This window comes from Ruditapes philippinarum, unplaced genomic scaffold (genome assembly GCF_026571515.1).
Source record: "Ruditapes philippinarum isolate M1 unplaced genomic scaffold, ASM2657151v2 ctg197_1_1_1_1, whole genome shotgun sequence".
Taxonomy (NCBI): Eukaryota; Metazoa; Mollusca; class Bivalvia; order Venerida; family Veneridae; genus Ruditapes; species Ruditapes philippinarum.
In genome coordinates, this window is record NW_026863178.1 from 2,886 (window position 1) to 30,152 (window position 27,267).

The window sequence follows — 27,267 nt, forward strand, 5'->3', positions numbered from 1 at the left end:
ATCTGTTGGTCAGTGCATCCCAACTTCATTTGTGTCCAGACTGTAACTTTGTCATACATTGAGGGATTTTGAAATAGCTTGGCACAAATGTCTACCACATCAATACCATGTGTTGCATCCAAAAACCAGGTCCCTAACTCAAAGGTCAAGATCACTAACATTTTGAAGTTTCACATTATCTCAATTAGAGTTAATAGGTACACATTCATGTCCGGACTGTAACTTTGTCATGCATCAAAGGATTTTAAAATAACTTGACTTAAATGTCTACCATGTTGCGTCCAAAAATTACGTCTTTACCCCTATGGTCAAGGTCACACTTACATTTTGAAGTTTCACATTATCACCATTAGAGTCAATAGGTACACACAATCGTGTCCGGGCTGTAACTTTGTCATGCATTGAAGGATTTTAGAATAACTTGGCATAAAGGTTTACCACATCAAGACAATGTGTCGCTTCAAAGAATCACATCCCTACCTCAAATTGTCAGCTTTGGGTAAAAAGGTCAAGGTCACTTAGAAAGGTAAGGTGCTCCTCCTGTTGCAGCTCTTGTCCTACTTTCTTCCAAGTTGGTAATATCTAAATTTGTACTAAATATTATTGTTTATAGAGTTTGTAGTCAAAGCAACTGATTCCTGCTGGATGGCCATGTCTTTTTAGTTTGCATGTGTTTTTACAATATTCTTTTACTTGTTCTTCTTCCAGTGGAGGAAAGTGTGTTACAACACCATGATTGTAATAATCACATAAATGTCTGTGTTTCATGTATGAGGAATTCATATTGCAATCCCATCCATTGTCATTCATGTGACACAAAGGTGACACCAACTATAGGTATGTATTAAATGCTGTATGTAGAGCAAATAGTCATTGTAAATGTGTGAAGAAATAAGTTAACCTATGTATTAGAAGATTGATATTGGTCCACAACATATTAATTATATAATACCCCGGTTAGAAGAAAATGGGGTGTTGCTAATGTCGGTCGGTAAGTTGGCCTGTCGGTCAGGTGGTCTGTCTGTCGGTAGAACACATGGTTTGGCTGATGATCTTGAAAACTATTTATCACAAAGTCTTCATATTTCACATACTGATTGGACATAAATAGTAGATGATGCCTATTGATTTTGGGGTCACAAGGTCAAGGTCAAAGGGACCATAAATGTCACAATGGTGTCTGCTCAATATCTTGGAAACAATTTATCACAAAGTCCTCATATTTCACATACTGATTGGTCATTACTAGTAGATGACCCTTATATATTTTGGGGTCACTAGGTAAAGGACACAGGGGTCTAAAATGTAAGAATGGTTTTTGCTCATTATCTTGAAAAAAATTATCTCAAAGTCATTATATCTCACATTTTGATTAGTCATAACTAGTAGATGACCTATTTCGATTTTTGGGTCAGTAGGTTAAAGGTCAAGGACATGAAATGTTAAATTCGGTAATATCTTTATAATTAATGCTTTTTGGAACTTACAAAATTGATAAATCTTGAGTTTGAGCATAAAATCACAAAAAAATGTGTAACACGATCCTTAAATGTCGGAATAGTTTTCACTCATTATCTTCAAAACTACTTGTTATCAAGTCTTCATGTTTCACTAGTAGATGATTTTTAGGCCACTAGTTGAGGCCACTAGTTCAAAGGTCAAGGTCACAATAACCTTGAATGTTTTTCTCTTGACACCAATTAGTGACTAAATTTTTATATTTCACATATTCATTGACCATAACTAAAAGATGACATTTTTTTTAGTCCCCTACCGGTTTACCGGAGGGGACTTTAGGTTTACCCTCCGTCCGTCTGTCCGTCTGTCCGTCCGTCCGTCAGTCCGTCCGTCTGTCCGTCAGTCCGTCCGTCCACAAAAGTGGATCCCGCGATAACACAAAAACTACTGAAAATATTTTAATGAAACTTGATATATGGATAGATGGCAGTATGGAGATTATGCACGTCTTTTTCTTTTCTTCCTATGTTGAAAATTCTGGTTGCTATGGCAACAAATAGACTGAAAATATGGCAAATTTTAGACATAACCTGGATCCCGCAATAACGCAAAAAGTACTGAAAATATTTTTATGAAACTTGATATATGGATAGATGGCAGTATGGAGATTATGCACGTCTTTTTCTTTTCTTCCTATGTTGAAAATTCTGGTTGCTATGGCAACAAATAGACTGAAAATATGGCAAATTTTACACATAACCTGGATCCAGTGATAACACTAAAAGTACTGAAAATATGTTTATGAAACTTGACATATGGGTATATGGCAGTATGGAAATTATGCACATCCTTTTCTTATCTTCCTATGTTGAAAATTCTGGTTGCTATGGCAACAAATAGACTGAATTTCAAGATTTCTGATTCTAGTTTTTAAGTTTTTTCACTATAAGTTCTTTATTTCTTAAGGTATTTTCTTCAAACTTTAAATATAAGTTGCTTGTAATCAACCACATCATATGTGACAAGGTTTACAACTCTAGCACAAAATTTATCAGAATTACCTCCCTTGAACTTAAAATTTTCATGAAAAAACATTGTTTTGTTTTTTTTTAATAACTTCTTTTTCTGAATGTATCTACTTCAAACTTCATATAAATGTTTCTTATTATCACTCAACATTTGTGATGGTCCAGTACTCTAGCAAGACTATTTCCAGAATTATCCCCCTTTTGAACTTAGATTTTTTTTTTGAGAAATTGGTAATTTTTACTCCAACTTCTTCAATCATGATAGGATTTTAAAAATGATATATTTTGATAACAGGGATGTTTAAAAAATAACTGTAGAGTGTCCTTCAGTCCGTCTGTCTGTACATAAAAACTGTTTCCTGTGATCACTTTTAAAGAACTTTTTCAACAAATTTACTTAAAATAGGAACATAAGTGAATGGCAAATGGCCCTTCAGAATGTTGCTTGGGCTCTTACCGGTAGGGGACTTATGGATTGCTTGCAATACTATGATAATTGCTTGTTTAATTTGGGGTCATAGGGGCCTTAAATCTTGTAATGGTTTACGCTCATTATGTTAAAACTACTGTTCATGAAGTTTTCATATTTCACATATTGATTGGTCATAACTAGAAGATGACCTGTATTGATTTAAGGGTCACTTGGGCAAAGGTCAAATTTAGTTACCTCAAATATAAAAGTCATTTCCGATTAATAACTATGGAATGGCAAGTCTCATAAATGTCAAAGTTGGTCAAAAACTTCCATGTTCTGATTTTTGGCATGTATCTATAACAAAATTACCAACAGTACAAGTCAAGGGCTAGAAAGTTGGGCATACGTGTTTTTCAGCATTTCTTGTTAATTTGTTTATTTTTCTTTCATGTAATAACATTAAAAGACAATATTTACTAATGTATACATGAGAGGGTATAGGTCACATGGCCACTGTCCAGCCACTCTTGGGTCATATGGCCATTTTCAAGCCACTGTTAAGTAATATGGCCAATTTCCAACCACTTTTAAGGTCAAATGGCCATTTTCAAGCCACTGTAAAGTCATATTGCCAATTTCCAGCCACTTTAAGGTCATATGGCCATTTTAAAGCCACTGTAAAGGTCATATGGCCACTTTCCAGTCACTTTTAAGGTCAAATGGCCATGTTGCAGCCACTGACAAGGTCTTATTGCCACATTCCAGCCACTGTAAAGTCATATGGCAAAGTTAAGAGCCACTGTTAATTTCATATATTGCCACCTTCCAGACACTGTTAAGGTCATATGGCTACTTTCCAGTCACTGTTCATGTCATATATGGCCACTTTCCAGTCAATCAATGTTCAGGTCATATGGTCACTTTCCAGTCATTGTTAAGATCATATTGTGACTTAACCCACTGTAACGGTCATAGTTATGGGCACTTTCCAGCTACTGTAAAGGTCATGTTTCGGCACTGTAAAGGTCATATGGCCATGTTCCAGCCACTGTAAAGGTCATATGGCAACATTCCAGCCACTGTTAAGGTCATATTGAGAAGTTTCCTCCACTTTAAAGTTCATATGGCGACTTTCCAGCCACTGTAAAGTTCATATGACTACTTTCCAGCCATTGTAAAACACTTAACTTAGCTAGCAGATAACTTTCTCATGTTACAGCTGTAAAGTCCAGTGCTTTGATGTCAAAAATTAACCACCTGACCACAAAGACCCATTTATCAATTTGAGTATTTTTTAGAAATAAGTACCACAATTTATAATGAAGTTGCTTTTTATGTACTGATAAATTTGGGATGTTATTCACTATGATTAATGTCATATTGTTAGTTTCTAAAATTAGTATTGGAAACAAGCTGTCTGTTTATTTTAAAAGGGAACATAAACTATTTTTCTTCTGTATTTTCTAATGTTAGGTCATAACTGGGCAGCCTTGCTGATAGCAGGGTACGATACACGTGATTGGGGGGCCAAATCTTTCAAAAAGAAGATGTGAAAGCAATTGAGCAAGTGATTTCTTCAAAATGCCCTCTTGTAATGGGTGTAAGGTAAAAAATAATTATTTTAAGAACAAAAAAAATTAAGAGAAAAACAGAATACCTAAAAGAAATCCAACACAAAAAATTGAAAATTTGCAGGCCCGGTTTTTTGATTGAGCCCTGTCAACCTTTTTCATTGAGGTGGAAAAAATGTTTTTAGATGGAATATTAGGAAAAAGTACATGTATATGGAAAGCTGTCCTCTCCACATTTAGGTTTTTGTTAAAAGTTTTGTACATCTACAATATGTTTTATTTCTTTAGGAATTTACTTCAAATTTCAAAACTATACTGGTTTTTAGCAGTTTCCCGCCCCCTACAGTTTTCTGGACCTTTATCATTTTTATCCAGCACACTCTACTTTTACCAAAGTTAAGGCATCTATTTTACTACATCATATCAGAGAAATTCATTCTATGCCAAACACAGCAGTTTAAATATAACACGCCATTTATATGTTTTGAACTTTTTTCCTGTTTTTTGTCGCCTTTAAAAAGGCACATATAGGGGTTAACTTTTTGTCGGCTGCCGTCGGTGTCGGATAAAGGGCCAGAAAAGGAAGCTGCTAAAAAACCAGTGTATTTTGAAATTTGAAGTAAATTCCTAAAGAAATAAACATATTGAGTAAATATATTTCAATAATACAAAAACTTTAAGCTTGTCCGGAGCATTTAGTCAGTCATTATCAGTTGGATTGACTTCAAACTTGGTATGCATGCTTGTTATAATGACCTGAAAGTTGCAGTGCACAAGAACAGGTACTCTGCATTTTTAATTTTTATTGCCCCCGCCATATAAATGGCCGGGGCCCTATAGTGTGTTTACCCCTGTTCCGTCATTCCGTCCTTTCCATCATTCATCCTTCCGTCTTCTTCCTTTACCGTCATCAATTAGTTTCCGTTCATTTTCTTAATAACGGTTGGCACACTTCAAATCAAAATTTTTGACATATGGATATGTCATGAGAAAATTACAGGTCCAAGTTCAATTTGGTCCATGGTTCAGATGAATTTTTTGGCAGAGTTATTCCCCCTTTTACTTTGAAAATAATATGAAATTTTTAGTTTTTCCTTCATTTATCATCCCCAACGATACAACACATTCAAAACTCAAACTTTGAAAATATGTTAGGTCACGAGAAAATACAGGTAAAAGTTCAATTTTTGGTCATGGTTCGATATTTTTGGCAGAGTTATTCCCCCCTTTTACTTTGAAAATAATATGAAAATTTTTAGTTTCCGTTCATTATCTCCCAAGATACAACACATTCAACTCAAAAACTTGACTATGGATAGGTTGCACCGAGAAAATAACCAGGTCAAGTTCGAATTTTGGTCATGGTTCGATGATTTTTTTGGCCAGAGTTATTCCCCCTTTTTACTTTGAAAACAAATATGAAATTTTCAGTTTCCGTTCATTTTCTCCCCCAATGGTACAACACATTCAACTCAAACTTGACATATGGAATATGTCCCCAAAGGAATGCGCAGGTCTTTTTGGTTCAAATTTGGTCACGGTTCAATGATTTTTGGCAGAGTTTATGCCCCTTTTCACTTTGAAAATAATAGAAATTTTGCAGTTTTCTGTTTATTATCTCCCCAACGGTACAAACACATTCAACTCAAAAATTTGACATATGGATATTTTTTGAAATTGCCCAGGCCATGTTCGAATTTGGTCATGGTTCAATGATTTTTGGCAGAGTAATGCCCCTTTCACTTTGAAAAATAATAGGAAATTTACAGTTTCTGCTTCATTATCTACCCAACAGTGTTACATATTCAACTCAAATTTGACATATGGATATATCAAAGGAATGGGCAGGTCAAGTTGGAATTTGGTTATGGTTTGATGATTTTTTTGAGTTATTGCCCTTTGTTAATTTCATACTTTATTTTTGTCCAGGCCATTTCTCCTAAAGTATAAAAGCTGTGGTCTTTAACCCTTTAAAATAATAATAAATATAAAGAAAATCATACCATCGACAATAATTATTATTATACTAACAGATTTGGAAACATATATAATTATTATAATACTAATTACAAATAATATTAATTTATTTAATTAATAATATAGTAATTTCTTAGAAAACCCTTGGCAAATAGGTGATCAAATAAAAACAATAACCTCTGGCAGCCAAAGGGTTTAAATTTCATAGGCATGATAGATCTCATTAAGAAAAAATGCAGTGTACAAAGAACTGGTACTCTGCACTTCTTTATCTTCTTCATTTTTTGTCCTGGCCATAAATTCTCCTTAAAACTATATTGTTTACAAGGCGCCACATCCGACTTGCGGAGTTCTACTTTAAAAAGTTACATATGGGAACTTGGGACACTAAAAATAAACAACACCTGGGGATTTCTAGTTTGAATGCCCATGCGCTATAACTGAGACCGCCATTCTAGGTAAATCAATACCATTTTGAAAAAGTATATTGCAGACAATAAGGAAAGGTCTGGAAAGTTCTATTTCTTTTGATAAAATCATCTTAACATTGGATAACTGGTACTGAATTATGCTCAAAAAAAAAAAAAATGTTCCAAAAAACTGCTATGAAATTTTGAATAAATATATAAGAAAAGGCCCCATGTTTCAAAGAGTTAAAATGGAAAGTAAAAGAGAAACATTAAAAGCATGGTAATGCAGGACAGGTACCTGACTTTGTACTCTCAAAGTTTTTTACTCATCCGTAGGCATATTTTCATTTGTTAAAAAGTGAGGTTTGGGGTCGGAAACTGCTAGGAAACCAGTATGTTCTTAATCAATACCCACATCATCAGTGACAAGGTTTATAACTTTTAACACATATTTTTCTCAGAAATATATCCCTTTTAAACTGAATTTTCTTTAGAGAATTATATTTCGTAAGGAATTTTCCTTTCATCAGTCACGTCATAATTATGTGGTAAGGTAAATATCTCTATCAGCCATGATATTCCCTTTAAACTTAAAATTTCCTTGAAAATTTTTGTATTTAATTTAACTTCTGTATTTCTTGAGGAACTTTAAATGGATAAGATAATTTGAGCCGCGTCATGACAAAACCAACGTAATGCATTTGCGACCAGTATGGATCCAAACCAGCCCGTGCATCTGCGCAGTTTGATCAGGATCCCTGCTGTTCGCTTACAAACTTTATAACAAGTAGAGAAACTGATAGCGAACAGCATGGATCCTGATCAGACTGCACATATGCGCAGGCTGGTCTGGATCCATGCTGGTCACAAACGCACTATGTTGGTTTTGTCATGGCGCCGGCTCATTTGACTTCAAGGGACACACAATTTATGGTATCAGCAGTCTTTAGAGAATGAATTATATGCAACAATGTAGTATTTTCTTTTTTGTATCGTAGGTAGCTCTAGTTTAGGATAAAACTTTTATCATTTAAATGTAGTTAAACTAATTGAATTGATATCTTTGTGAAAAAAAACAAACTGTTAGTAAGTACTTTTTGGCTGAAAAAATCTGTAGTGAAAACTAATTGAGCTCTTATCTAGAGCACTGCATTTATTTGACTGTCATGGGTACATATATGGCAAGCTAGCAATATCAATTTTTTTTTATTTTATTAGCTCAACAGGGCTTATGGACTTGATTTAATTACCTTAACATTCCTAAGTTTCATGCAAAATGTCTAAGCTCTAGCCTTTATTATTTCAGAGGAGATAACCTTATTTCTAAAATTCTTGGTAATACATATAACGTACATCATGAGACTACCGCTACAGGACCTATTTTGACCAAAGCACTATTATTTGCATGAGCTTGGTAGTGGTCCACTGCATGATGTTTCATGCTTAATATCTAAGCTCTAGCTTTTATAGTTTTAGAGAAGATGATTTTCAAAGCTTTCACCATCATATACATATAAGGAAAACGAATCCTGGACAAATCCCCTCCCAGAGGATTCCCCTTCCATATTATTTTCACAACCCGTACATTTCCCCTCCCGTTATTTTAATTGGACGGACATACCCTCTCATAAATTTTACAGGGCAGACAATTCCCTGCCTGTTATTTTGGCAGAGTGGAAAACTCACCTCCCATATTTTGACAGAGCGAACAATTCCCCTCCCATTTCTTTACAGAGCGGAATGTGACATTATACACCGCTGTGTATGAGAAAATCTTTAACCATTCTTATTAAGGATGAAAGTTTTTACTCTTAACAACAAACTGTTAGAGTGGGGAAGTTTTAACAATCATTATTTTACAAAGATGACATTATACGGTCTGTAATCATTGCCGCCGCTGTGTAAGATAAACAAACTGTCAATGAAAAATCTTTAATCATGGCCGCCCTTAATTAAATGTGTTTTTGATTGCAAAACCAATCATTTACAAATATTTTTTATCCATTCATAAGGATGAAAGTTTTTACTCTTAACAACAAACTGTTAGAGCGGGGAAGTTTTAACAATCATTATTTTACAAAGATGACATTATACGGTCTGTAATCATTGCCGCCGCTGTGTAAGATAAACAAACTGTCAATGAAAAATCTTTAATCATGGCCGCCCTTAATTAAATGTATCTTTGATTGCAAAACCATCATTTACAAATATTTTTTAATTACTGTTAAAGCATATCACAATCATTGATTTGTAAGTAGTGTACTTAAAGTATTTACTCTTTTATAATGAGAGAATTGTCTGGGTTGTTAAAAGAATGGGAGGGGAATTGTCTGCCGTAAAAAAAATAATGGGAGGAAAATGTCCGGGTTGTGAAGAAACTTACAAATTTATTGGGAGGGGAATCGTCCGGGAGCGAAATTGTCCGGATACCAAGGAAAACCCATATTCCCCTTGGACAGGGGCAATTTTGACCTCAGGGCTATTACTTGAACAAGCTTGGTATTGGTCAACTACATAATGTTTCATGTCAAATATCTAAGCTCTAACTTTTATGGCTTCAGAGGAGATGTTTATTAAAGAACAAAAAAGGGATTGGACCCACGCCAGATCCCTGGGAGATGCTTTGGTAGTTTAGCACGAAGGAAGGTAGTCTATCTCTGGTGTATATCTCCAGGAACAATGGTTAGGAAACTACCCGCTTATATGACTGAAATACTGTTTGGAAAAGGTGTAAAATGAAACAAACAAACAAACAAAAAGTCAAAATATAAAACAATTGTTAAAGTGACTATCACTTTTTGTGCCCCCACTTTTGGGGTGCATTTAGATTTAGCCGTGTCCGTCTGTCCGTCCGTTCTCATTTTGTGTCGCATGTAGCTCAAAAAGTATTTGACCTAGAGTCATTTAACTTTACAGGAATGTTGCTCAGCATGTGTAGTTGTGCACCTGGGTATTTTCGTGTGAATTTATTTAGTATTTGTAGAGTTACTGCCCTTGACTTCGTAAAAAATTTGCAATATTCAGCTTGCGTTGCACATAGCTCAAAAGTATTTGACCTAGAGTCATGAAACTTTACAGGAATGTTGATCAGCATATGAAGTTGTGCACCTGAGGTTTCACATGGAGATTTATTCATTTTTGTCAGAGTTATTGCCCTTGATTTATTAACATTTGGCAATTTTCAATTTGTATCACACATAGCTGAAAATGTATTTGACCTAGAATCATGATCAGCATGTTGAGTTGTGCACCTGTATATTTTCGTGGGGATTTATTCAGTATTTGTAGAGTTACTGCCCTTGATTTCATAAAAATTTGCAATTTTCAACTTGTGTCACACATAGCTCAAAAGCATTTAACCTAGGTTCATGAATATTTACAGGAATGTTGATCAACATCTGAAGTTTTGCACCTCCCAGGGTTCTACTTGTGTTTTATTTATTTCCTTTTTAGCTCGACTATTCGAAGAATATGAGAGCTATTGTAGTCGCCCCGGCGTCGGCGTCAGCGTCCGCGTCGGCGTCTGCGTTGGTTAAAGTTTTTTGTAAAGTCAAATATCTCAATTATTACTTGAGATATTCAATTGAAACTTACAATACTTATTTATAGTAACAAGGTACATCAGATTGACAAGTTGGATAACTCTGCCTACAATATTGACAGAATTATGCCCCTTTTTAACTTAGAAATTTTGGTTAAAGTTTTTTGTAAAGTCAAATATCTCAATTATTTCTTGAGATATTCAATTGAAACTTACAATACTTATTTATAGTAACAAGGTACATCAGATTGACAAGTTGGATAACTCTGCCTACAATATTGACAGAATTATGCCCCTTTTTAACTTAGAAATTTTAGTTCAGTTTTTTGTAAAGTCAAATATCTCAATTATTGCTTGAGATATTCAATTGAAACTTACAATACTTATTTATAGTAACAAGGTACATCAGATTGACAAGTTGGATAACTCTGCCTACAATATTGACAGAATTATGCCACTTTGGAACTTAGAAATTTGGGTTAAAGTTTTTTTGTAAAGTCAAATATCTCAATTATTGCTTGAGATATTCAATTGAAATTTAAAATACTTTTTTATAGTAGCAATGTACATCAGTTTGCAAAATTGCATAACTCTGCCTGCAATATTTGCAGAATTATTTGCCCCTTTGAAAATTAGAAATTTTGGTTAAAGGTTAAAGGTCTTCAAAGACATTTACTTAAAACTTTACACATGCATTGCACTTAGAGTCATAATTGGAGGTTCATAATTGTATGTCACTGACTCCATATGTTCCATAACTCTATCTTGCATTAAGGCTGATTCATATCCCCTTTTCTACTTAGTCTCTTGGTTAATGTTTACATGCAAGTTTTACATATCTCAATAACTATTAAAGATATTTATTTAAAACTTCACATATGCATTTAGGGTCATAATTGTAGGTCACTGACAAAGATCCATAATTCTATCTTGCATTAAGGCTGATTTTTCTCCCCTTTTTCAACTTAGAAATTCATGGAAAAGTTTTGCTTGTAAGCTGTTATCTCAATAACTACTGAAGGGTTTGTGCCTTTTTTGGGACAATTTTATGCATTCATATTAATAAAGCAGTGATTTACTTGATAAAACATCTTAATAACAAGCCTTTGTACCTTTTCTGTCAAATTTATGTATTCATAGGTAATTGGTATTATTATACTCAATAAAACACCCTTGTGACGTTACCTTCCGAATAGTCAGGCCAAAACTGTATAATTAGACTCTCTCTAAGGCCTATAACATGAATTTATAAAAAAAAATTAGCCCTTTTGTGAACTTAAAAAATTTAACATTATCAAGTCTCTTTTACTATCACGCACTTAGAATAGTCGAGCGTGCTGTCCTACCGACAGCTCTTGTTTTTAGAGTTATTGCCCTTAACTTAGTGAAAATTCGCAATTTTCAAATGGTGTCGTGCGTATCTCAAAAAGTATTTTTTCTAGAGTCATGAAACTTAACAGGAATGTTGGTCAACATGTGTAGTTGTGTACCTGGGGTTTCGCTTGTGGATTTTCCAGTATTTCTAGAGTTATTGCCCTTGACTTAGTAAAAACTGTTCCATTATGTTGTGTTATTTGTTCTTTGAGTGCTTGAGTTAAAATCAACCAACTAAGGAAGTCTTTTGTCAAGTTTCAAAACATCAACTATTTGCAATGAAGCTCTTTGTAAATGTTAGTTTGGTTCCTATGCCTATTTGAACTCATTTTGATCAGCTATCAATCCACCTAACCTATTTTCCTGAATTACCAATTCATCTTCACAAGACCTACTTCCTATTGTCACAGAGATTAGCCGCACTTGAGAATTAACCCAGTAAAACCCTTGATTACAAATCCAGTGTATTCCCTATAGAGCTAACAGGTAGAGTTAACTGAAGCTATTATTGGGAAAATCCTATGAAATTGAACTTAACATGTCTTAAAGACACACATATTTTTTACATTTTCAGCACTAGTAATATTCAAACAGTTTGTCCAGAAGAGAAAGGAAAACCAGATAACATGTTAGACAAATTAAAAACATCTAAAGAAGCCTTAAAAGGTATAAAAGGTGTTCAAACTCTGCTTGTTTATTATTCCGGCCATTATAAGCCAGATGAGGGGGGATTTGAACTGGTTCATAGCAAAGAAGGAGAGACTGGCATTCAGTATGAAAAACAATATCTTTCAGCTGAAGATTTTCAAGAGGTTATATCAGAGATTTTATATGGATGTGAACCAGCCGCGGAGTCAAAGAGAACAATAGTATTTCTAGATTGTTGTGCTGGGCCTGCAATTTCACCTACTAAAGAGAAAAAATCAATACCAACTTCATCTGGGGATACAAGTCAAAATCAAAAGCTTCCACGTTTTACTCTGAGTGAAAATGTAAAGATTGCACAAATTAATGCCAGCCGTCCAGATCAAGTTTCGGTGGAGCAACAAGGGGGTAGCCCGTTTAGAAGGTATCTTGTTCAGTGCCTTACAAGAGAAGCTCTGGGTGCCAAGTGTTTGAATGAGAGCTGTAATCAGTGCAGAATTCAAGGGGATTTTATAACTATTGAAAAACTGTTGGATTATTTAGGACAACATCTGGATCAACACCCTAAAATGGAGCAATATGACCCTGTTATGAATTCTTACAATGTTAGTAAATTGGATGCCAAAATAGGATATGTTGTAAACTTCAGAGTGGATTTAAAGTTTACATTCAAGTTAGATATGAAAGTTGATAAACATACAATTTCACACCTTATGTTCACCGAGTTCAAGGAATTACAATGTTTGCTGTTTGATGAATTTGTAGGTAGGTTTTAACTGAGTTATAAAGTATTAACGTTAATATATATATATACTATGTTTTCTTATTTAAGGTTTATTTATTTCCTCAGTGTTCCTTATTTTTTGGTCCTTTGTAATCATTGTGAAATTATGCCTGTATAAGCTGGTGTTAGGAGGTGTATGAGTTATTGCTCCTTCACATTGTTTCTCATAAACAGGCTAAATAAAAACCAATTTTGCCTACTAAATGATACCAACTTAAAGCTCATAGATATGGGAAGACAACACTGAAATCACTCTGTACAAATTGCATGTAAACTCTATAAATCCTTTACCACATGAAGGAAAATTTATCAAATTTGGCAAAATGTCCACCTTAACTAGATTTATTTGCAGACTCCATGCCAGAAGGTTTTTCTTCAAGCTTAACATTTTCATGGTGCATATCCATATCGGTATCCTCTTTGAGAAATCTGCTCAAACGGTACCCTCTTTGAACATGCACAGGTCATTCTCTGCTAAAAATAAACCAGCGATGGATAACAATCCAGTAAAATTTCATTGTAATAAGGAAAGGAGGTATGACACGTAGAAAAGATGTATACCACGGAACACTAGAATGTTTTATTTATGTGCTGATTTGTCATGTGCCCATTTTTCATGTACTGCAACTTCACAATAAGCTACAAAATATCGACATGTCTTGCCTCGCCCATCACCTCGTCATATTTTTCGGGCTGAAATGAACCTGTGGCTTGATTATATATGCATCATACATATTTAATATGTCCATATACATATCATCTTCGGACAAATGGCAGTATATTGTCAAAAATAAATGTAAAAATCATAAAAACACCCTACTTTCGGTTTTGCAGCGACACAGGCTACTTGGCTTCATTTGAATTTTTATATCACAGGTACGTACCCTCTCATTTTTGAACATATAGGTACCCTCAAAGCAAGATATATGCTTTTATTTGCGTTAATCGTTAAGTATGTATGTCATATTTTTTACTTTTATGTAAATATTACATACTTAGCGATTAACGCACATGAAAGCATATAAAGCATATGTCGTGCTTTGAGGGTACCTATGTGTTAAAAAATGAGAGGGTACCTATGATATAAAAATTCAAATAAAGAGAGGTAGCCTGTGCCGCTGCAAAACAAAAAGTAGAGCGTTTTTATGAATTTTTCATTTATTTTTGACAATATACTGCTATTTGTCAAAAGATGATATGTATATGAACATATTAAATATGTATGATGCATATATAACCAAGTCATAGGTTCATTTCAGCCCAAAAAACATGTTGAGGTGATGGGCGAGGCAAGATATGTCGATTTTTTGTAGCTTATTGTGAAGTTGCAGTACATGAAAAACGGGCACATGACAAATCAGCACATATATAAATCATTCTAGTGTTCCGTGGTATACATCTTTTATCTACGTGTCATACCTCCATTCCTTATTACAATGAAATTTTACTGGATTGTTATTCATTGCTGGTTTGTTTTTAGCAGAGAATGACCTGTGCATGTTCAAAGAGGGTACCGTTTGAGCAGATTTCGCAAAGATGGTACCGATATGGATAGGCACCATGATTTTGATATTTATGAAATGTTTGTCTTCATACTTGAACACAACAATTTTAGGACAGAAGGATATCAAACTAAATTTTACCTTGACTTGTACATGGCCTTGATCTTGAAGGTCATTTTTTGTTATTTCACTGTTTTTTTGCTATAAGTAAGCGATGAATGGATTGTCTTCATGCTTAGGCATAACAATCCTTGGGACCCAACATTTATGAGAATTTAAGTGAACTTGACCATGTCTTTTATTTGACCATGACATTAAAGGTATAAAATAAGGGAATTTTGCTAACAGAAATGTAGAAAAATTAAAATAAGACTTTGATTTAAAAATAACTGACCGTCAAGCTGAGATTATTGAATTTTGTCTAATTATGATGTATTTACAATGTATCATGTATTTACAGTTTTGATTCATTCTTGGATATTCAAAACTGACATGTTGTATTATTCAAGTATGACCTTGACCTCAAAGTGACCTTGACTGTCATGGTCAGGTTTTATATTTTGCTTAAATTGCCATAATTTTGCTATTAGTTGTAATGGAAAGTTTTGATTCATACTTTGACAAAACAGCACTTATAACAACACTGACATGTTGAGTAATATAAGAATGACCTTGATCTGTAAATGATCTTAACTAACAATGAAATTTCAGTTATGTTTTGTACAAGGAAATGATATATTCTGACAGAATTCTTTCTTACAATATTATTCTTTTAGTGTTTGTGATTAAGAAATAAGAAAACATGTTGTGTGGCTCTTGATTTATTTGTTCAGTTATTTGTCCATTTTATCACAAGCTATAGTTGTTTCTTTGCAAATCATCATCTTGTTAATGAACCATTCAATTTTAGCAAAATACAATTAATTTTAGTTTCATAAAGCAGTGATATAAAATCAGGATCTTTGATCCTGATCAAGATTTTTCCCTTAACATTGGGCCTGGTTATTTGTTGGAAACAATTAGTTTGTTCTAAATTTCCATTAGTTATCTGATTTGATAATATCTAAATGGATTTGTACATTTAATACTTGAAGTGACATTATTTCAGAGAAAATGGAGCTTGATAAATCCATTGGAGATGAGCCAAAATTAGATACAACAGAGTTATATGGCATGATTTGTATCGAAGTTGAGAAAATTCACCAGAGAGATAAAATAACTACACTGGACCAATTGATGACTGCATGGAATGCTAAACGAGAGCTTTTGGTCACATTAAGGGCAGAGGCTGAAATTTATAATGGTATGGTTGGAAAATTTCTACCCAACGGCCAAAGTGTGGATCCCATTTTAAAATACTTGGAAAAAAGTGATCATGTCAGGGTAAGTCTTATGTTACTTTTTACTTTCACTTCATTAGTTTTATGAAGTTGTGAACATAACTTACCTTGAATTATGGACAGTTCCTTTGCAGACTTTACTTGAATATGTAAATTGTAAACTCTAGCTACAGTGATGATAGATTCTTCTCAGACTGTTATAATGTATGTCTATTGTGGTAATGTACAATATTGACAGACAAGACCCATTATTTTTGCTTCCAGCAGTTAGATCATGATAAACATAAAACATAATTGTAACATCCTTTATAAAACTGATATTTTGTATTGACATCATTACTAGTACATGACCCCTTTTGACATTAGGGCCAGTCAAGGTTATAGTAGCCTTGACCACAAACAGCTGTTCTGACTAATATATACAGTGAACACAGTTGGTGTTGAGGTTTTGTCAGGGCTATTAGATGAAGCAACTGCTTTGGTGATTAGTCAATCACTGGTCAAGTCACAGTGGTTTGACCACTAAAATCTTGTCCCACTGCAATAACTAGAGAACTCCTAGACCAACAGTACTAGGTTTAGAGAAGAGGTTTGGCCTTAATATAGTAGATGACACCTATTTGATTTTGGGGTCAACGGGTCAAAATGCCTGTCCAACAAATATTTAGAGTACAATTTGTTTGACAGTCTTACATTTGGTATAGAGGTTAGTCATGACTAGAAATAACCCCTTTTAAGGGTCAGTGTGTCAAGAGTCAAGGTATCTATCTGTGTGTATCTAAAGTGTGTTTGACCAAAAAGGAAAGAGAGACATACAGTCCTAAGATTATGTTTTGGAGGTTGCTCATGACTAGAAAAATGGTCAGTCAGTGAAAGGTCAAGGATATTTGTTGTTGCACTAAAGAAAAAACCTTTCCTACCAATTATGAATTAACCCTGAGGCATACATTCCTAAGATTTGGCATGAAAGTTTGCTATGATAAGACATAGATAATATTGGAACCATTTGGTCAAAGGTCAAGTTTAGTTGTGACCTTGACCACAAAAAAATTGTCTAACCAATAAAAAGAGAATACACCTATGGTCAGAGAATTTTGTGTAGAGGTTTATTGTGGCGTGTAGATTATCCCTGTTGATAGTGGAATCTGTCATTCAAAGGTCAAATTCATCAGGGGTTTAAACTGTTTTGCCTCACTTGTAAACCTTGTCAGATCATTAACTAGAGAAAGCTTCACATACAGTTTAATGCAGAAGTTTGTCATGACAAGTAGTTGATCCTGGATATTTTTTCACATCAGCTGGCAAAAGGTCAAGATTACATTGGCTGAATAGCTGCACAGATTTTGATGAAACTATAAAGAAAAGAAATTTTGGTGGAACTGTAAAAAATGATAGTTATAATAATTATTGATCTGATCAGCTCCTGTTAAGTTATAATAATTATTGATCTGATCAGCTCCTGTTAAGTCATAATAATTATTGATCTGATCAGCTCCTGTTAAGTCATAATAATTATTGATCTGATCAGCTCCTGTTAAGTCATAATAATTATTGATCTGATCAGCTCCTGTTAAGTCATAATAATTATTGATCTGATCAGCTCCTGTTAAGTCATAATAATTATTGATCTGATCAGCTCCTGTTAAGTTATAATAATTATTGATTTGATCAGCTCCTGTTAAGTCATAATGATTATTGATCTGATCAGCTCCTGTTAAGTCATAATAATTATTGATCTGATCAGCTCCTGTTACAATGCTGAACAGATTTTTATTAAACTGACTAGTAATGATTCATTGGTTGTCATTGACAAAGATCTTTGATTAATTGAGTGTTTTGAAATTATAAATATCCAATGCCATTATAAGTGCTGTAATCTTATGTTGTCACTTTGAACTTTTTCAGATGGCCTATAAAGATTATATAACTGTAGCCAAAGTTGACATTGTGAAAAACTTTAAAAATCTGCTTGATGACATTGATGAGGATTTGTTGGGCAAATTTGATGATCATATGGTGGACATTGATAATGCTATGAAGCAAGACAAAGAGGTACATGTATAGGAAGCTTAGGAAACATAAATGCCCCTACTTAGCTTTGACCCTTTTTAGCTCACTTGTCAAAAAGTGACATGGTGAGCTTTTGTGATCACTTTTCCTTCGTCTGTCCATAAACTTTTACGTTAAACTACATCTCCTCATAAACCACTAAGCCAATTTCAACAAATTTATCACAGGAATGTCCTTTTGGCAGTCAGCTTTAAAAATTGTTCAAAGAATGTAATTCCATGCAGAACTCTGGTTGCAATGGCAACTAAAGGAAAAACTTAAAAAATCTTTTTAAAAACCGAAACAGCTAGAGCTTAGATATTTGGCATGAAACATTGTCTAGTCAGTGTATACCAAGTTTACTCAAATAAAAGCCCTGGGGTCAAAATTGGCTCCGCCTGGGGGGGGGGGTCATAGATTTCCCTTATTTGTTTTAAGTGAAAACTTAAAAATCATCTTTTAAAAACCCAAATAGCTAGAGCTTAGATATTAAGCATGTCTACCAAGTTTGTTCAAATAAGGGCCCTGGGGTTAAAATTGGCCCGGCCCATAGGGGGGTCATTGTTTTTCCCTTTATGTATATAATAAAAAACTTCTTTTCAAAAAAATAAACAAAGAGCTAGAGCTAAGATATTTACTTCTAGTGAGTGTCTACCAAGTTTGTCCCAGTAAGGGCCCTGGGGTTAAAATTGGCCAAGCCTTAAAATTGGCCAAGCCCCATGGGGGGAAGGGGGTCATTGATTTTCCTTTTATGTGTATAGTAAAAACTTAAAAAATCTTCTTTTAAAAACCCCAAATATTTAGCATGAACATCTTCTAGTGGGTGTCTACAAAGTTTGTTCAAATAAGGGCACTTGGGTTAAAATTGGCCCTGTCCCGGGGGTTATTGTTTTTCTTTATATGTGTATAGTAAAAACTTCTTATAAAAAAGCCAAAGAGCTAGAGTTTAGATACTAAGTATGAAATACCTTCTAGTGAGTGTCTACCAAGTTTATTTAAATAAAAGCCCTGGGGTCAAAATTGGCCCCTATGAGGGGGGGGGGGGGGTCATTGTTTTTCCCTATATGTATATAGTAAAAACTTAAAAAATCTTATTATAAAAAACCCAAAAAGCCAGAGTTTAGATACTAGTGAGTGTCTACCAAGTTTGTTCAAATAAAAGCCCTGGGGTCAAAATTGGCCCCTCCGAGGGGGGTTCATTGTTTTTCCCTTTATGTATATAGTGAAAACTTAAAAAATCTTATTATAAAAACCCCAAAGAGCTAGAGCTTAGATATTTATCATGAAACATTTTCTAATGGGTGTCTACCAAGTTTGTTCAAATAAAAGCCCACGGTTTAAAATTGGCCTTGGACAAGGGACCTATATACAGGTGAGCGATTTCAGGGCCATCACGGCCCTCTTGTTCTTTTTGATGTTACAATTTGAAAGATTCCCCTTAGTTTGTTTATAAGCAGAACTTAGAAGAAAGTCCAGCAAGACACCAAAGTCCGGCAAGACACCTGAATGAAAATAGCGAAAATAATTGTTTCAAGTTTTGAAATTGAAAAATACGAAAAATGACAATAAGCATATTATTTCATCAATATTTCTTAATATACCATTTACAAGTATATAATAAATGTCAATATATGGCCTCAGATATAAAGTTTATATTATAAATTGAAAAGAAAAAAATATACATGATTGTAGTGACTTTTTTTCTCAAAACTGAAAATGTATCACCATGAACATTTGCTTTGATAAAACCTTTATTTTCCCATTCTATAGGAGATAAAGAAAGTAAAGGAGCTACATATAGTGTTTCTTTGTAAAATTGATGAAAACGGGAAAAAGATTCATAGAAGTAACTTCATTTGTTACCAGCTCAAGAGAGAAGATGATCTACTTTGAGAATTACAGAACTTCAAGAGAGAACACACAAATACATGTAATAGGATGGTGATGGTCAATTGATTTAAAGTATTTTCTTGTATTTAAACGGTGACAAAGATATATAGAGAATCTCATTTTATATAACATGAGATGTTTAAGCAGCAGAGTTCTCCACTTTTCTCAGTAATGGATAGTTTATTGCACTTTCTTGACAGAAACAGTTAATTTGTGCTGGACAGTTTTTACTAGAAAGAAATGAGCTATGACTGTGTCCAAAGACTGTGCTTGTTTCATATTATTACTAGTGGCAGAGTGGTTAAGTCATTGACTTGAAATGAGACAATCTCTGTGGTATTTTTAATGTTTTTTTATAATGGCACAAAAAATCTAGTTATTTACTGCTTAAAATGTTTGAAAGGATATTTTTGCAAATTTTGACCTCTTGGTAATTTACTTGAATTGCAAGCACCATTTGCAATTTCTTTATTCAATTCTTTATTCAATTCACAATATTTTACTTTTAAATACATTTTCAAAATTTTGCGAAAATTAGACTAATGTACAAGAATATATACTGTTTATTAGACATTATGTATACTTTTAAATGTTTTGAGTTGCATCAGAAATTCTTTTATTCATTTGACTGAATTATATGACTGGCCTCCATTAAATGGGAGTTGAAAAATTGAGCATTTTGCTTGAAAGTTAATACATTTGTACCAGTATTTTAGTACTTGTAGTTAAAATTGTGAAAGGCACATTAAGCCTCAGAAACAAATATTTTTCCTTCTTCAGAAATGTCAAAAAAGAGTTTTATCATGTTTAAGAGCATGTTAAATGCTTATTACTTAAGAAAATAGCACTAAAATGAAATTATTTGTTATAGCAAAATGTGAACAAAGTAGTATTTGGACTTCCTTTCAAAATATTAACTCACCATTACTGTTCTAATTGCCAAAAAGCAACAGAAGCAAAAGGTAGTTAAGTTATTTGGCCATTGAGAAACTTTATAGACAATATAATAGGGCATCAAAAATGCAGAGTTTTGAGGAATAGAAATAAATGCATTTCTGGGGCATAATGGGCTATTATAAATAATGAGTGTAATACATGAAAGGAAGTGAACAAATGTATTTTGGATAGTTATGAAATCTTTAATGAGCTTTAAAAATAGAAAAGTTATTCTTTAGCCTGCTAGCAAGCAAACTTGCTTCCCTATCAGCATGGACCAGTTACTAAACTTTACCGATTCAACTTGACACATCTGTGGGGTCAGAAATCATGGTCCCTGCCACTTTTGCCATTCAGTCAGTACTTGTTTTGAAATGTTACTGTCCCAATTAAAAGGTGAACAAAGCACATTTAAGATATTTATTGTTGTTAAGAGTTAATTGAATTGAATTTATGGAAGCACCATGTATTTAATCAGACATTTATGTTTGTTATCATTATGATTCATATTTTTAATTCCATAAACAATTGTGATATTTTGATAAAAATAAATGTGATTGTTTAGATAGGAAGATTTTTTAATATGATTTTAAGTTAAGATTTATGATATCTTGTTTTGACATTTAGTTTGTTTTTTATTATAAAGACATTTAATTTCTGTAAATATTTATATTTTTCTCAAGGAAGCCTTAAATATGTAGTTGCCACTGATTGGCAGTATGAAATTGATCAAACATGTCTTGTTGTGATTGACTTTACAATAAAAATCTATTCTTTATCTTATGACCTATTTTTTGGACTTTAGGTGAAAAGATTTTGGTGGTGGTAATGTTAAAAAAAAATCTTGTTGACACAGATAATTTATCTGGTTTGACATTATCTGAAACTACTGTGGAAATAAACTGTTATATTCTTATTATGATTCATATAGTTATATTGTGTTCCAATTATAATTTTATTTGAAGCAAAATTTCTCCATTACAGCTGTTGATAGTATTGAGGCGAAATCTTGTGAGGATTTGTAGTTCTTGATCATTTGTGCGGAACTTGGTACATGTAATAACTGGTTTAGTTATTCAAGAATACCAATTAGGGTGGACATGACAAAAAAATATTAAAGCTGCATGCCTCTACATGAGCCAACATATTTCATGAAAATCAAACTTAAAAAGAATGTCAAAAGATTTAAAGAAAAGTAAAGTATTCAAGATTTAAGTAAAATTATTTACATGTTACGTGTGCTAAAACACTGACTTTGTAGTATTTATCACCATTATTTTTACTACGTAACTAAAGCTGTAATGGCCAATTTTGCATATTTTGACCTATTTTTGATATTAATTTACTTGGATTGTAAGTACCGTTTGCAATGTATAAATTGCATGTTCACTTGACAATATTTTACTTTTCAATAAATTTTCAATATTTTTGTGAAAATTAGCATGAAACTGTAGGCATGCTGCTTATAGTACAATACTTGTTATGTTGGAAATGTTTAGCCAAGTGGCACTGAACTGTAAAACTAAATGTTACTCAAGTTTTCTGCTTTAATTATCATTTTTTCTTGAAGATATAACAAAGTTATTGCCGGAAATAATTTCAGATATTTGCTAATTAGACTTTAGCAGATAGATAATGCTACTTAACCTTACTGTCAGCAACATATGTGCCAACACTGCAGACCACGACCAACTGTTACATATGTGCTCTCTCATTATGATCTGCACTGTTTGCTATTCAGTCATATATCTTAAAATTATCTGTAAGAAAGGGAATTGATGGTTTTGTCCACATTGAAACATGGACAAATCCATTTAAGATATTTAGCATGGTAAGGAATAATGGAGGTGTTTCTCAGGGACGTGTTTTGTTATGCAACCCATGTTGTTAAACTCCCAGTTTAAATAGCTATACTAACATCTAAAACTTCATTAAAAATTTTTTATTATAATGATACATAAAAGAAGATGAAAAACATTCTCAATTGAAATAATTTTGTATTTATAAGGAGTTTTCCACAATGGAAAAAAAACAATAATGTAATCTATAGTAGAATTCTATAGTTCCTCTATAGTTCCAATTAGAAATATGTCCTGGATTCATTTTGTAATAAAGTTAGTATGGCAGCTTATTTCTTAGATAAAGTGCCTTTCACAATTAGGAGTTACTATAAAAGACTTAAAGTGTATAAAACTACATGTATAAATCTGCTGCAAAAATTATTGTTTGAATTTTAAAAAAAAAGAATACTTCGAAAATCCCTTCATGAAAGAATATGGAAGTAAATTGCCTTGAAATTTAATGGCACAGGAAATCAATTCTAAACAGAGGAGAAAGAACATTTATTCTGTTCACATACAATATTCATAAATTAATAAACAGAGGCATTCTATGTTACAACTCTTTAAGAGAATCGACCATAATATTATTGAACCAATATAATTTTACTGTTGATAGATTTTATAAAATCATTTTGTACGATGTAGCTTTATACATTTTAAGGAGCAAAAAATATCAAGTTTAGATACTTTTCTCTGTAAACAAATATTGCAGTTGTATCTATAAATAAAGTGCATTCACAATTATTATGTAGCTAGCTGTTTTCTTTGATTTAGATATTCATCACACTTTAAGAATTATAGTTGATATACAGTTGAAGTGCCTTTTTGATCTCAAAACTACATAAAAGTTGTATTGTCTTACTATGCAAGTGATAAAATTGATTGTATTATGCTGTTCAAAAAATGATGTTACCATAAATTTTGTCACATCTTACAACAAGACATTTTAATTTACCCATGTACTATATAAATGATTATTTTTTTTACTTCATATATATTGCAACCTATATTCCTATTTTTGTGAAATCACAGGGACTTGAAATGCTGTCAATAATAGCAGTTAAGTCTTAATATTTAAAAAAAATATATCCTGTCTCAATATTAAAAAAAAAACACTTATTTTATATAAGGATGGGATTTTTTTTTAAATCTGACAATACTGCTATTTTTGACAGAATTTCAAGTTCCTGTGTTGAAATGTTATACAGTGACTTAACCTCATTATCTATGTGTGGTCTGTTTAATTATTTGATATTTGATTCATGATTTTTTTCTTTTCCTGTTTTTTTTTTTTTTTTTTTTGAAATTATACAACTTAGATGTTATTGAATATTGGATACCATATTTTGCCAGCAAATTGACTTTGATACATTATGATTATTTAAATAGGCAATCATGATTAAATTTCACAAAACCATATTTTTCATAATATATCAGAAGGCAATTGTTGTTTTGTTGTTGTTTTTAGCTCACCTGTCGCAAAGTGACATGATGAGCTTTTGTGATCAATTTTCATCCGTCCATCTTCCATCCATAAACTTTTACTTTAAACGACATCTCCTCATAAACCACTAAGCCAATTTCATCCAAACTTCACAGGAATGTTCCCTTTGGACGTCAACTTTAAAATTTGTTCAAAGACTTTAATTCCATGCAGGGCTCTGGTTGCCATGGCAACCGAAAGAAAAAACTTAAAAAATCTTCTTTTAAAAACCCCAAATAGCTAGAGCTTAGATATAAAGCATGATATATCTTCTAGTAAGTGTCTACTCTAAGTTTGTTCTAATCAAAGCTCTGTGGTAAAAATTGGCCCCGCCCCAGGGTGTCATTGTTTTTCCTTTTATGTATATAGTAAAAACTTAATAAATCTTATTTTAAAAACCCAAAGAGCTTGAGCTAAGATATTTAGCATAAAACATCTTCTAATGGGTGTCTACCAACTTTGTTCAAATAAGGGCCCTTTGGTTAAAATTGGCCCCGCCCCAGGGGTCATTGATTTTCCTTGTATGTGTATAGTAAAAACTTAAAAAATCCTCTTATAAAAAACCCAAAGAACTAGAGTTGAGATACTTAACATGAAATAAATTCTAGTGAGTGTCTACCAAGTTTGTTCAAATAAAATCCCTGGGGTCAAAATTGGCCCCTCACAGGGAGGAGGGGTATTGTTTTTCCCTATATATATATATATGGTTAAGCTTAAAAAATCTTATAACAACCCCAAAAAACTAGAGCTTAGATATTGATCATGAAACATCTTCTAATGGGTGTCTACCAAGTTTGTTCAAGTTTAATTGGCCTTGGCCCAGGGGCCTATATACAGGTGAGCGATTTTAAGGCCACCACGGCCATCTTGTTGTCCTTAAATGCCAATTTTGTGAATGTATCAAACTTGTTAATGAAATTACATTTTGTATATGATAATCAGTTGTATTTGAAATGTGATTTACACATTAAAATTAACATAATAAAGAAAATTAAAGTAATTGAAGCGTTTATGATTTTTTTGCTGAAGTTGGGATGATTTATTTAATGGCAAAATGACTAAGTAAGTATTTTTAATTTTTTAGGAATACACACAACGTTTTTGAAAACATTGACAATGGACATCTGTCCTAAAAATGACTATTTGTCCGTCTGTCTGTCTGTATGAGATAAACCTGAACCAGCAAGTTTGCTTTTCTTGTACCAATGGCTTCATAATATAACACTAAGTAACCAATACAAAGTATACCGGTAATCAGTTCCTATGATATCACGGTTTCTATGATATCATGGTATTTACATTTTCTTTGACTGCATGTGAAAGCAACTTATGTTGATGATACTTTTCTTTAAACTGTGACACTAAATCGCATAGCATGCCAATAAATTTAATTTTGTGAATAAAGAAAATTTCTTATAAGAAAACAATTGTATACAATCTTCATATTTGACTACTTTTTCCCTTAACCCTTTACCGCATAAGCATATTGTGAAAAATGGCCGTTTTCATTAAAAAGCCTCGTGTTACATTCAAACTGCTATGAAAAATGCTTCAGTACTGATGAAACTTGGCACAAATGTTGACTGGACCATAGCCTCTGTAACAGCATGCTCAATCTTTAATTTCCTGTTACCATGGCAATGGGGGACATTTCAAAATTTCCATTGTTTTTTTCCCATCAAAACTGATTTTAAAGTGTTTCAACTTCTCAATGGATTGAGATAGAGTAAAAGGCTTTTCAGCGTTGGTTACACATTACCTTACGATCGACCTGAGGCCATTATTAGCCTGTCACATGTCCAAATTCTGTTTTGCGATGAGGGGGACTGCGGCCCCCCTTCAAACCCCCAAAACAGAAGGGGGCACATACCCCTTCAGGCAACCCCCCCCCCCCTGATGTACCTTTTTGATGGGGGACGACGCCGAAAAGTGATCACTTTTTTATCAACAAAAATATGTGTTTGGGACCCAAACAGGCCATTTTTGAGGTATAAAAGGGGGGTTTAAAGTGTGTTGTTTCGCATATATATGAGGTAATGGGTTAATTGTTTTCACACAGTTAATACAAATATGTTATAATCCAATATTCTTGCATATTGACTGTTCATATAGCTCGAATTGTATAGTAAATTAGCTGTTGGAAGATATTCACAACTTAATTTGAAAATTTTTGACCATACTTGCTTTTTGGAGATAACTGTGATGCCGTAGTAAACTCCTCTGAAATCATCCAAATTGGCAGACAATTGAAATAGTTTAAAAAGTGACATTTTAATTGGATCTTTCGAAATAAATCTTTGACAAACAGTTTTGGAAAAAGTTCACTTAGAAGAAAAATCTCATTCATGTGTTTTGGAAAAAATTTCACTTAGAAGAAAAATCTCATTCATGTATGATTTTTATATCTAAATATTTCTGATAAACATTAAGTACTGTGACATCATAGAATCCCGGTCTACATGATCTTGGCAAGTTAAGGCCAAAGAAATTTCCACACATTTGCTGATGTTTTTGATATATTTGGTAAGGTGATAACTTGTGTAGTCTTTTTTTTTTGATTGATTAAGGGGCAAGTTTGGTAAAGGTTAACAGTGCTTAATATAGTTTTTTTTACACTTTTTGGCCCATACAGCCTATATTTATTGATATATATGTCTTTTATATTTAGTAGGAAAATAACTTGCATCTGTTGTCTTCCTTTGGATTTAATTATGGGTCAGTGGGTCAAGGTCAAGGGTGCCAAAAAAAAGATTTCTTAATATTTGCTTATAGTACAGCCCTTATCTATTAATGATATTTTTTCATATTTGGAAGAAACATGCCTTCGGTGGTTCAGTGTTTGGAGTCATAAGGTCAATGCCACTTGTGCTAACAATAGATTTTTGCACTCTCTGGTCGTTGTATATAATTTTACTATTTTCTCAAATTTATTTGCTCATTTTGAACCGGTGGAAGGAAATTGAAACTACTTGGCAGAATTGTTAAGTATAATGAAATGATGTCCAAAGCCCAGATTTGACCTT

General features: G+C 33.1%; 2 protein-coding genes across 2 annotated transcripts; both read left to right on the forward strand.

The window, feature by feature from the left end:
• Positions 1–698: 698 nt before the first annotated feature.
• Positions 699–21,133, forward strand: LOC132721360 (uncharacterized). Its single transcript, XM_060705647.1, has 6 exons — positions 699–837; positions 4,375–4,506; positions 12,349–13,184; positions 15,814–16,088; positions 17,951–18,097; positions 19,865–21,133. The coding sequence occupies exons 2-6, from the start codon at positions 4,496–4,498 to the stop codon at positions 19,985–19,987; spliced, it is 1,392 nt and encodes a 463-aa protein (XP_060561630.1). The 5' UTR covers positions 699–837; positions 4,375–4,495; the 3' UTR covers positions 19,988–21,133.
• LOC132721359 (uncharacterized) lies at positions 709–4,454 on the forward strand (the record flags this gene model as incomplete). Its single annotated transcript, XM_060705646.1, is given in 2 exon segments — positions 709–837; positions 4,375–4,454. Coding segments are annotated over 2 exon segments (209 nt in total), but the record flags the coding sequence as incomplete, so codon positions are not given.
• Positions 21,134–27,267: the final 6,134 nt, after the last annotated feature.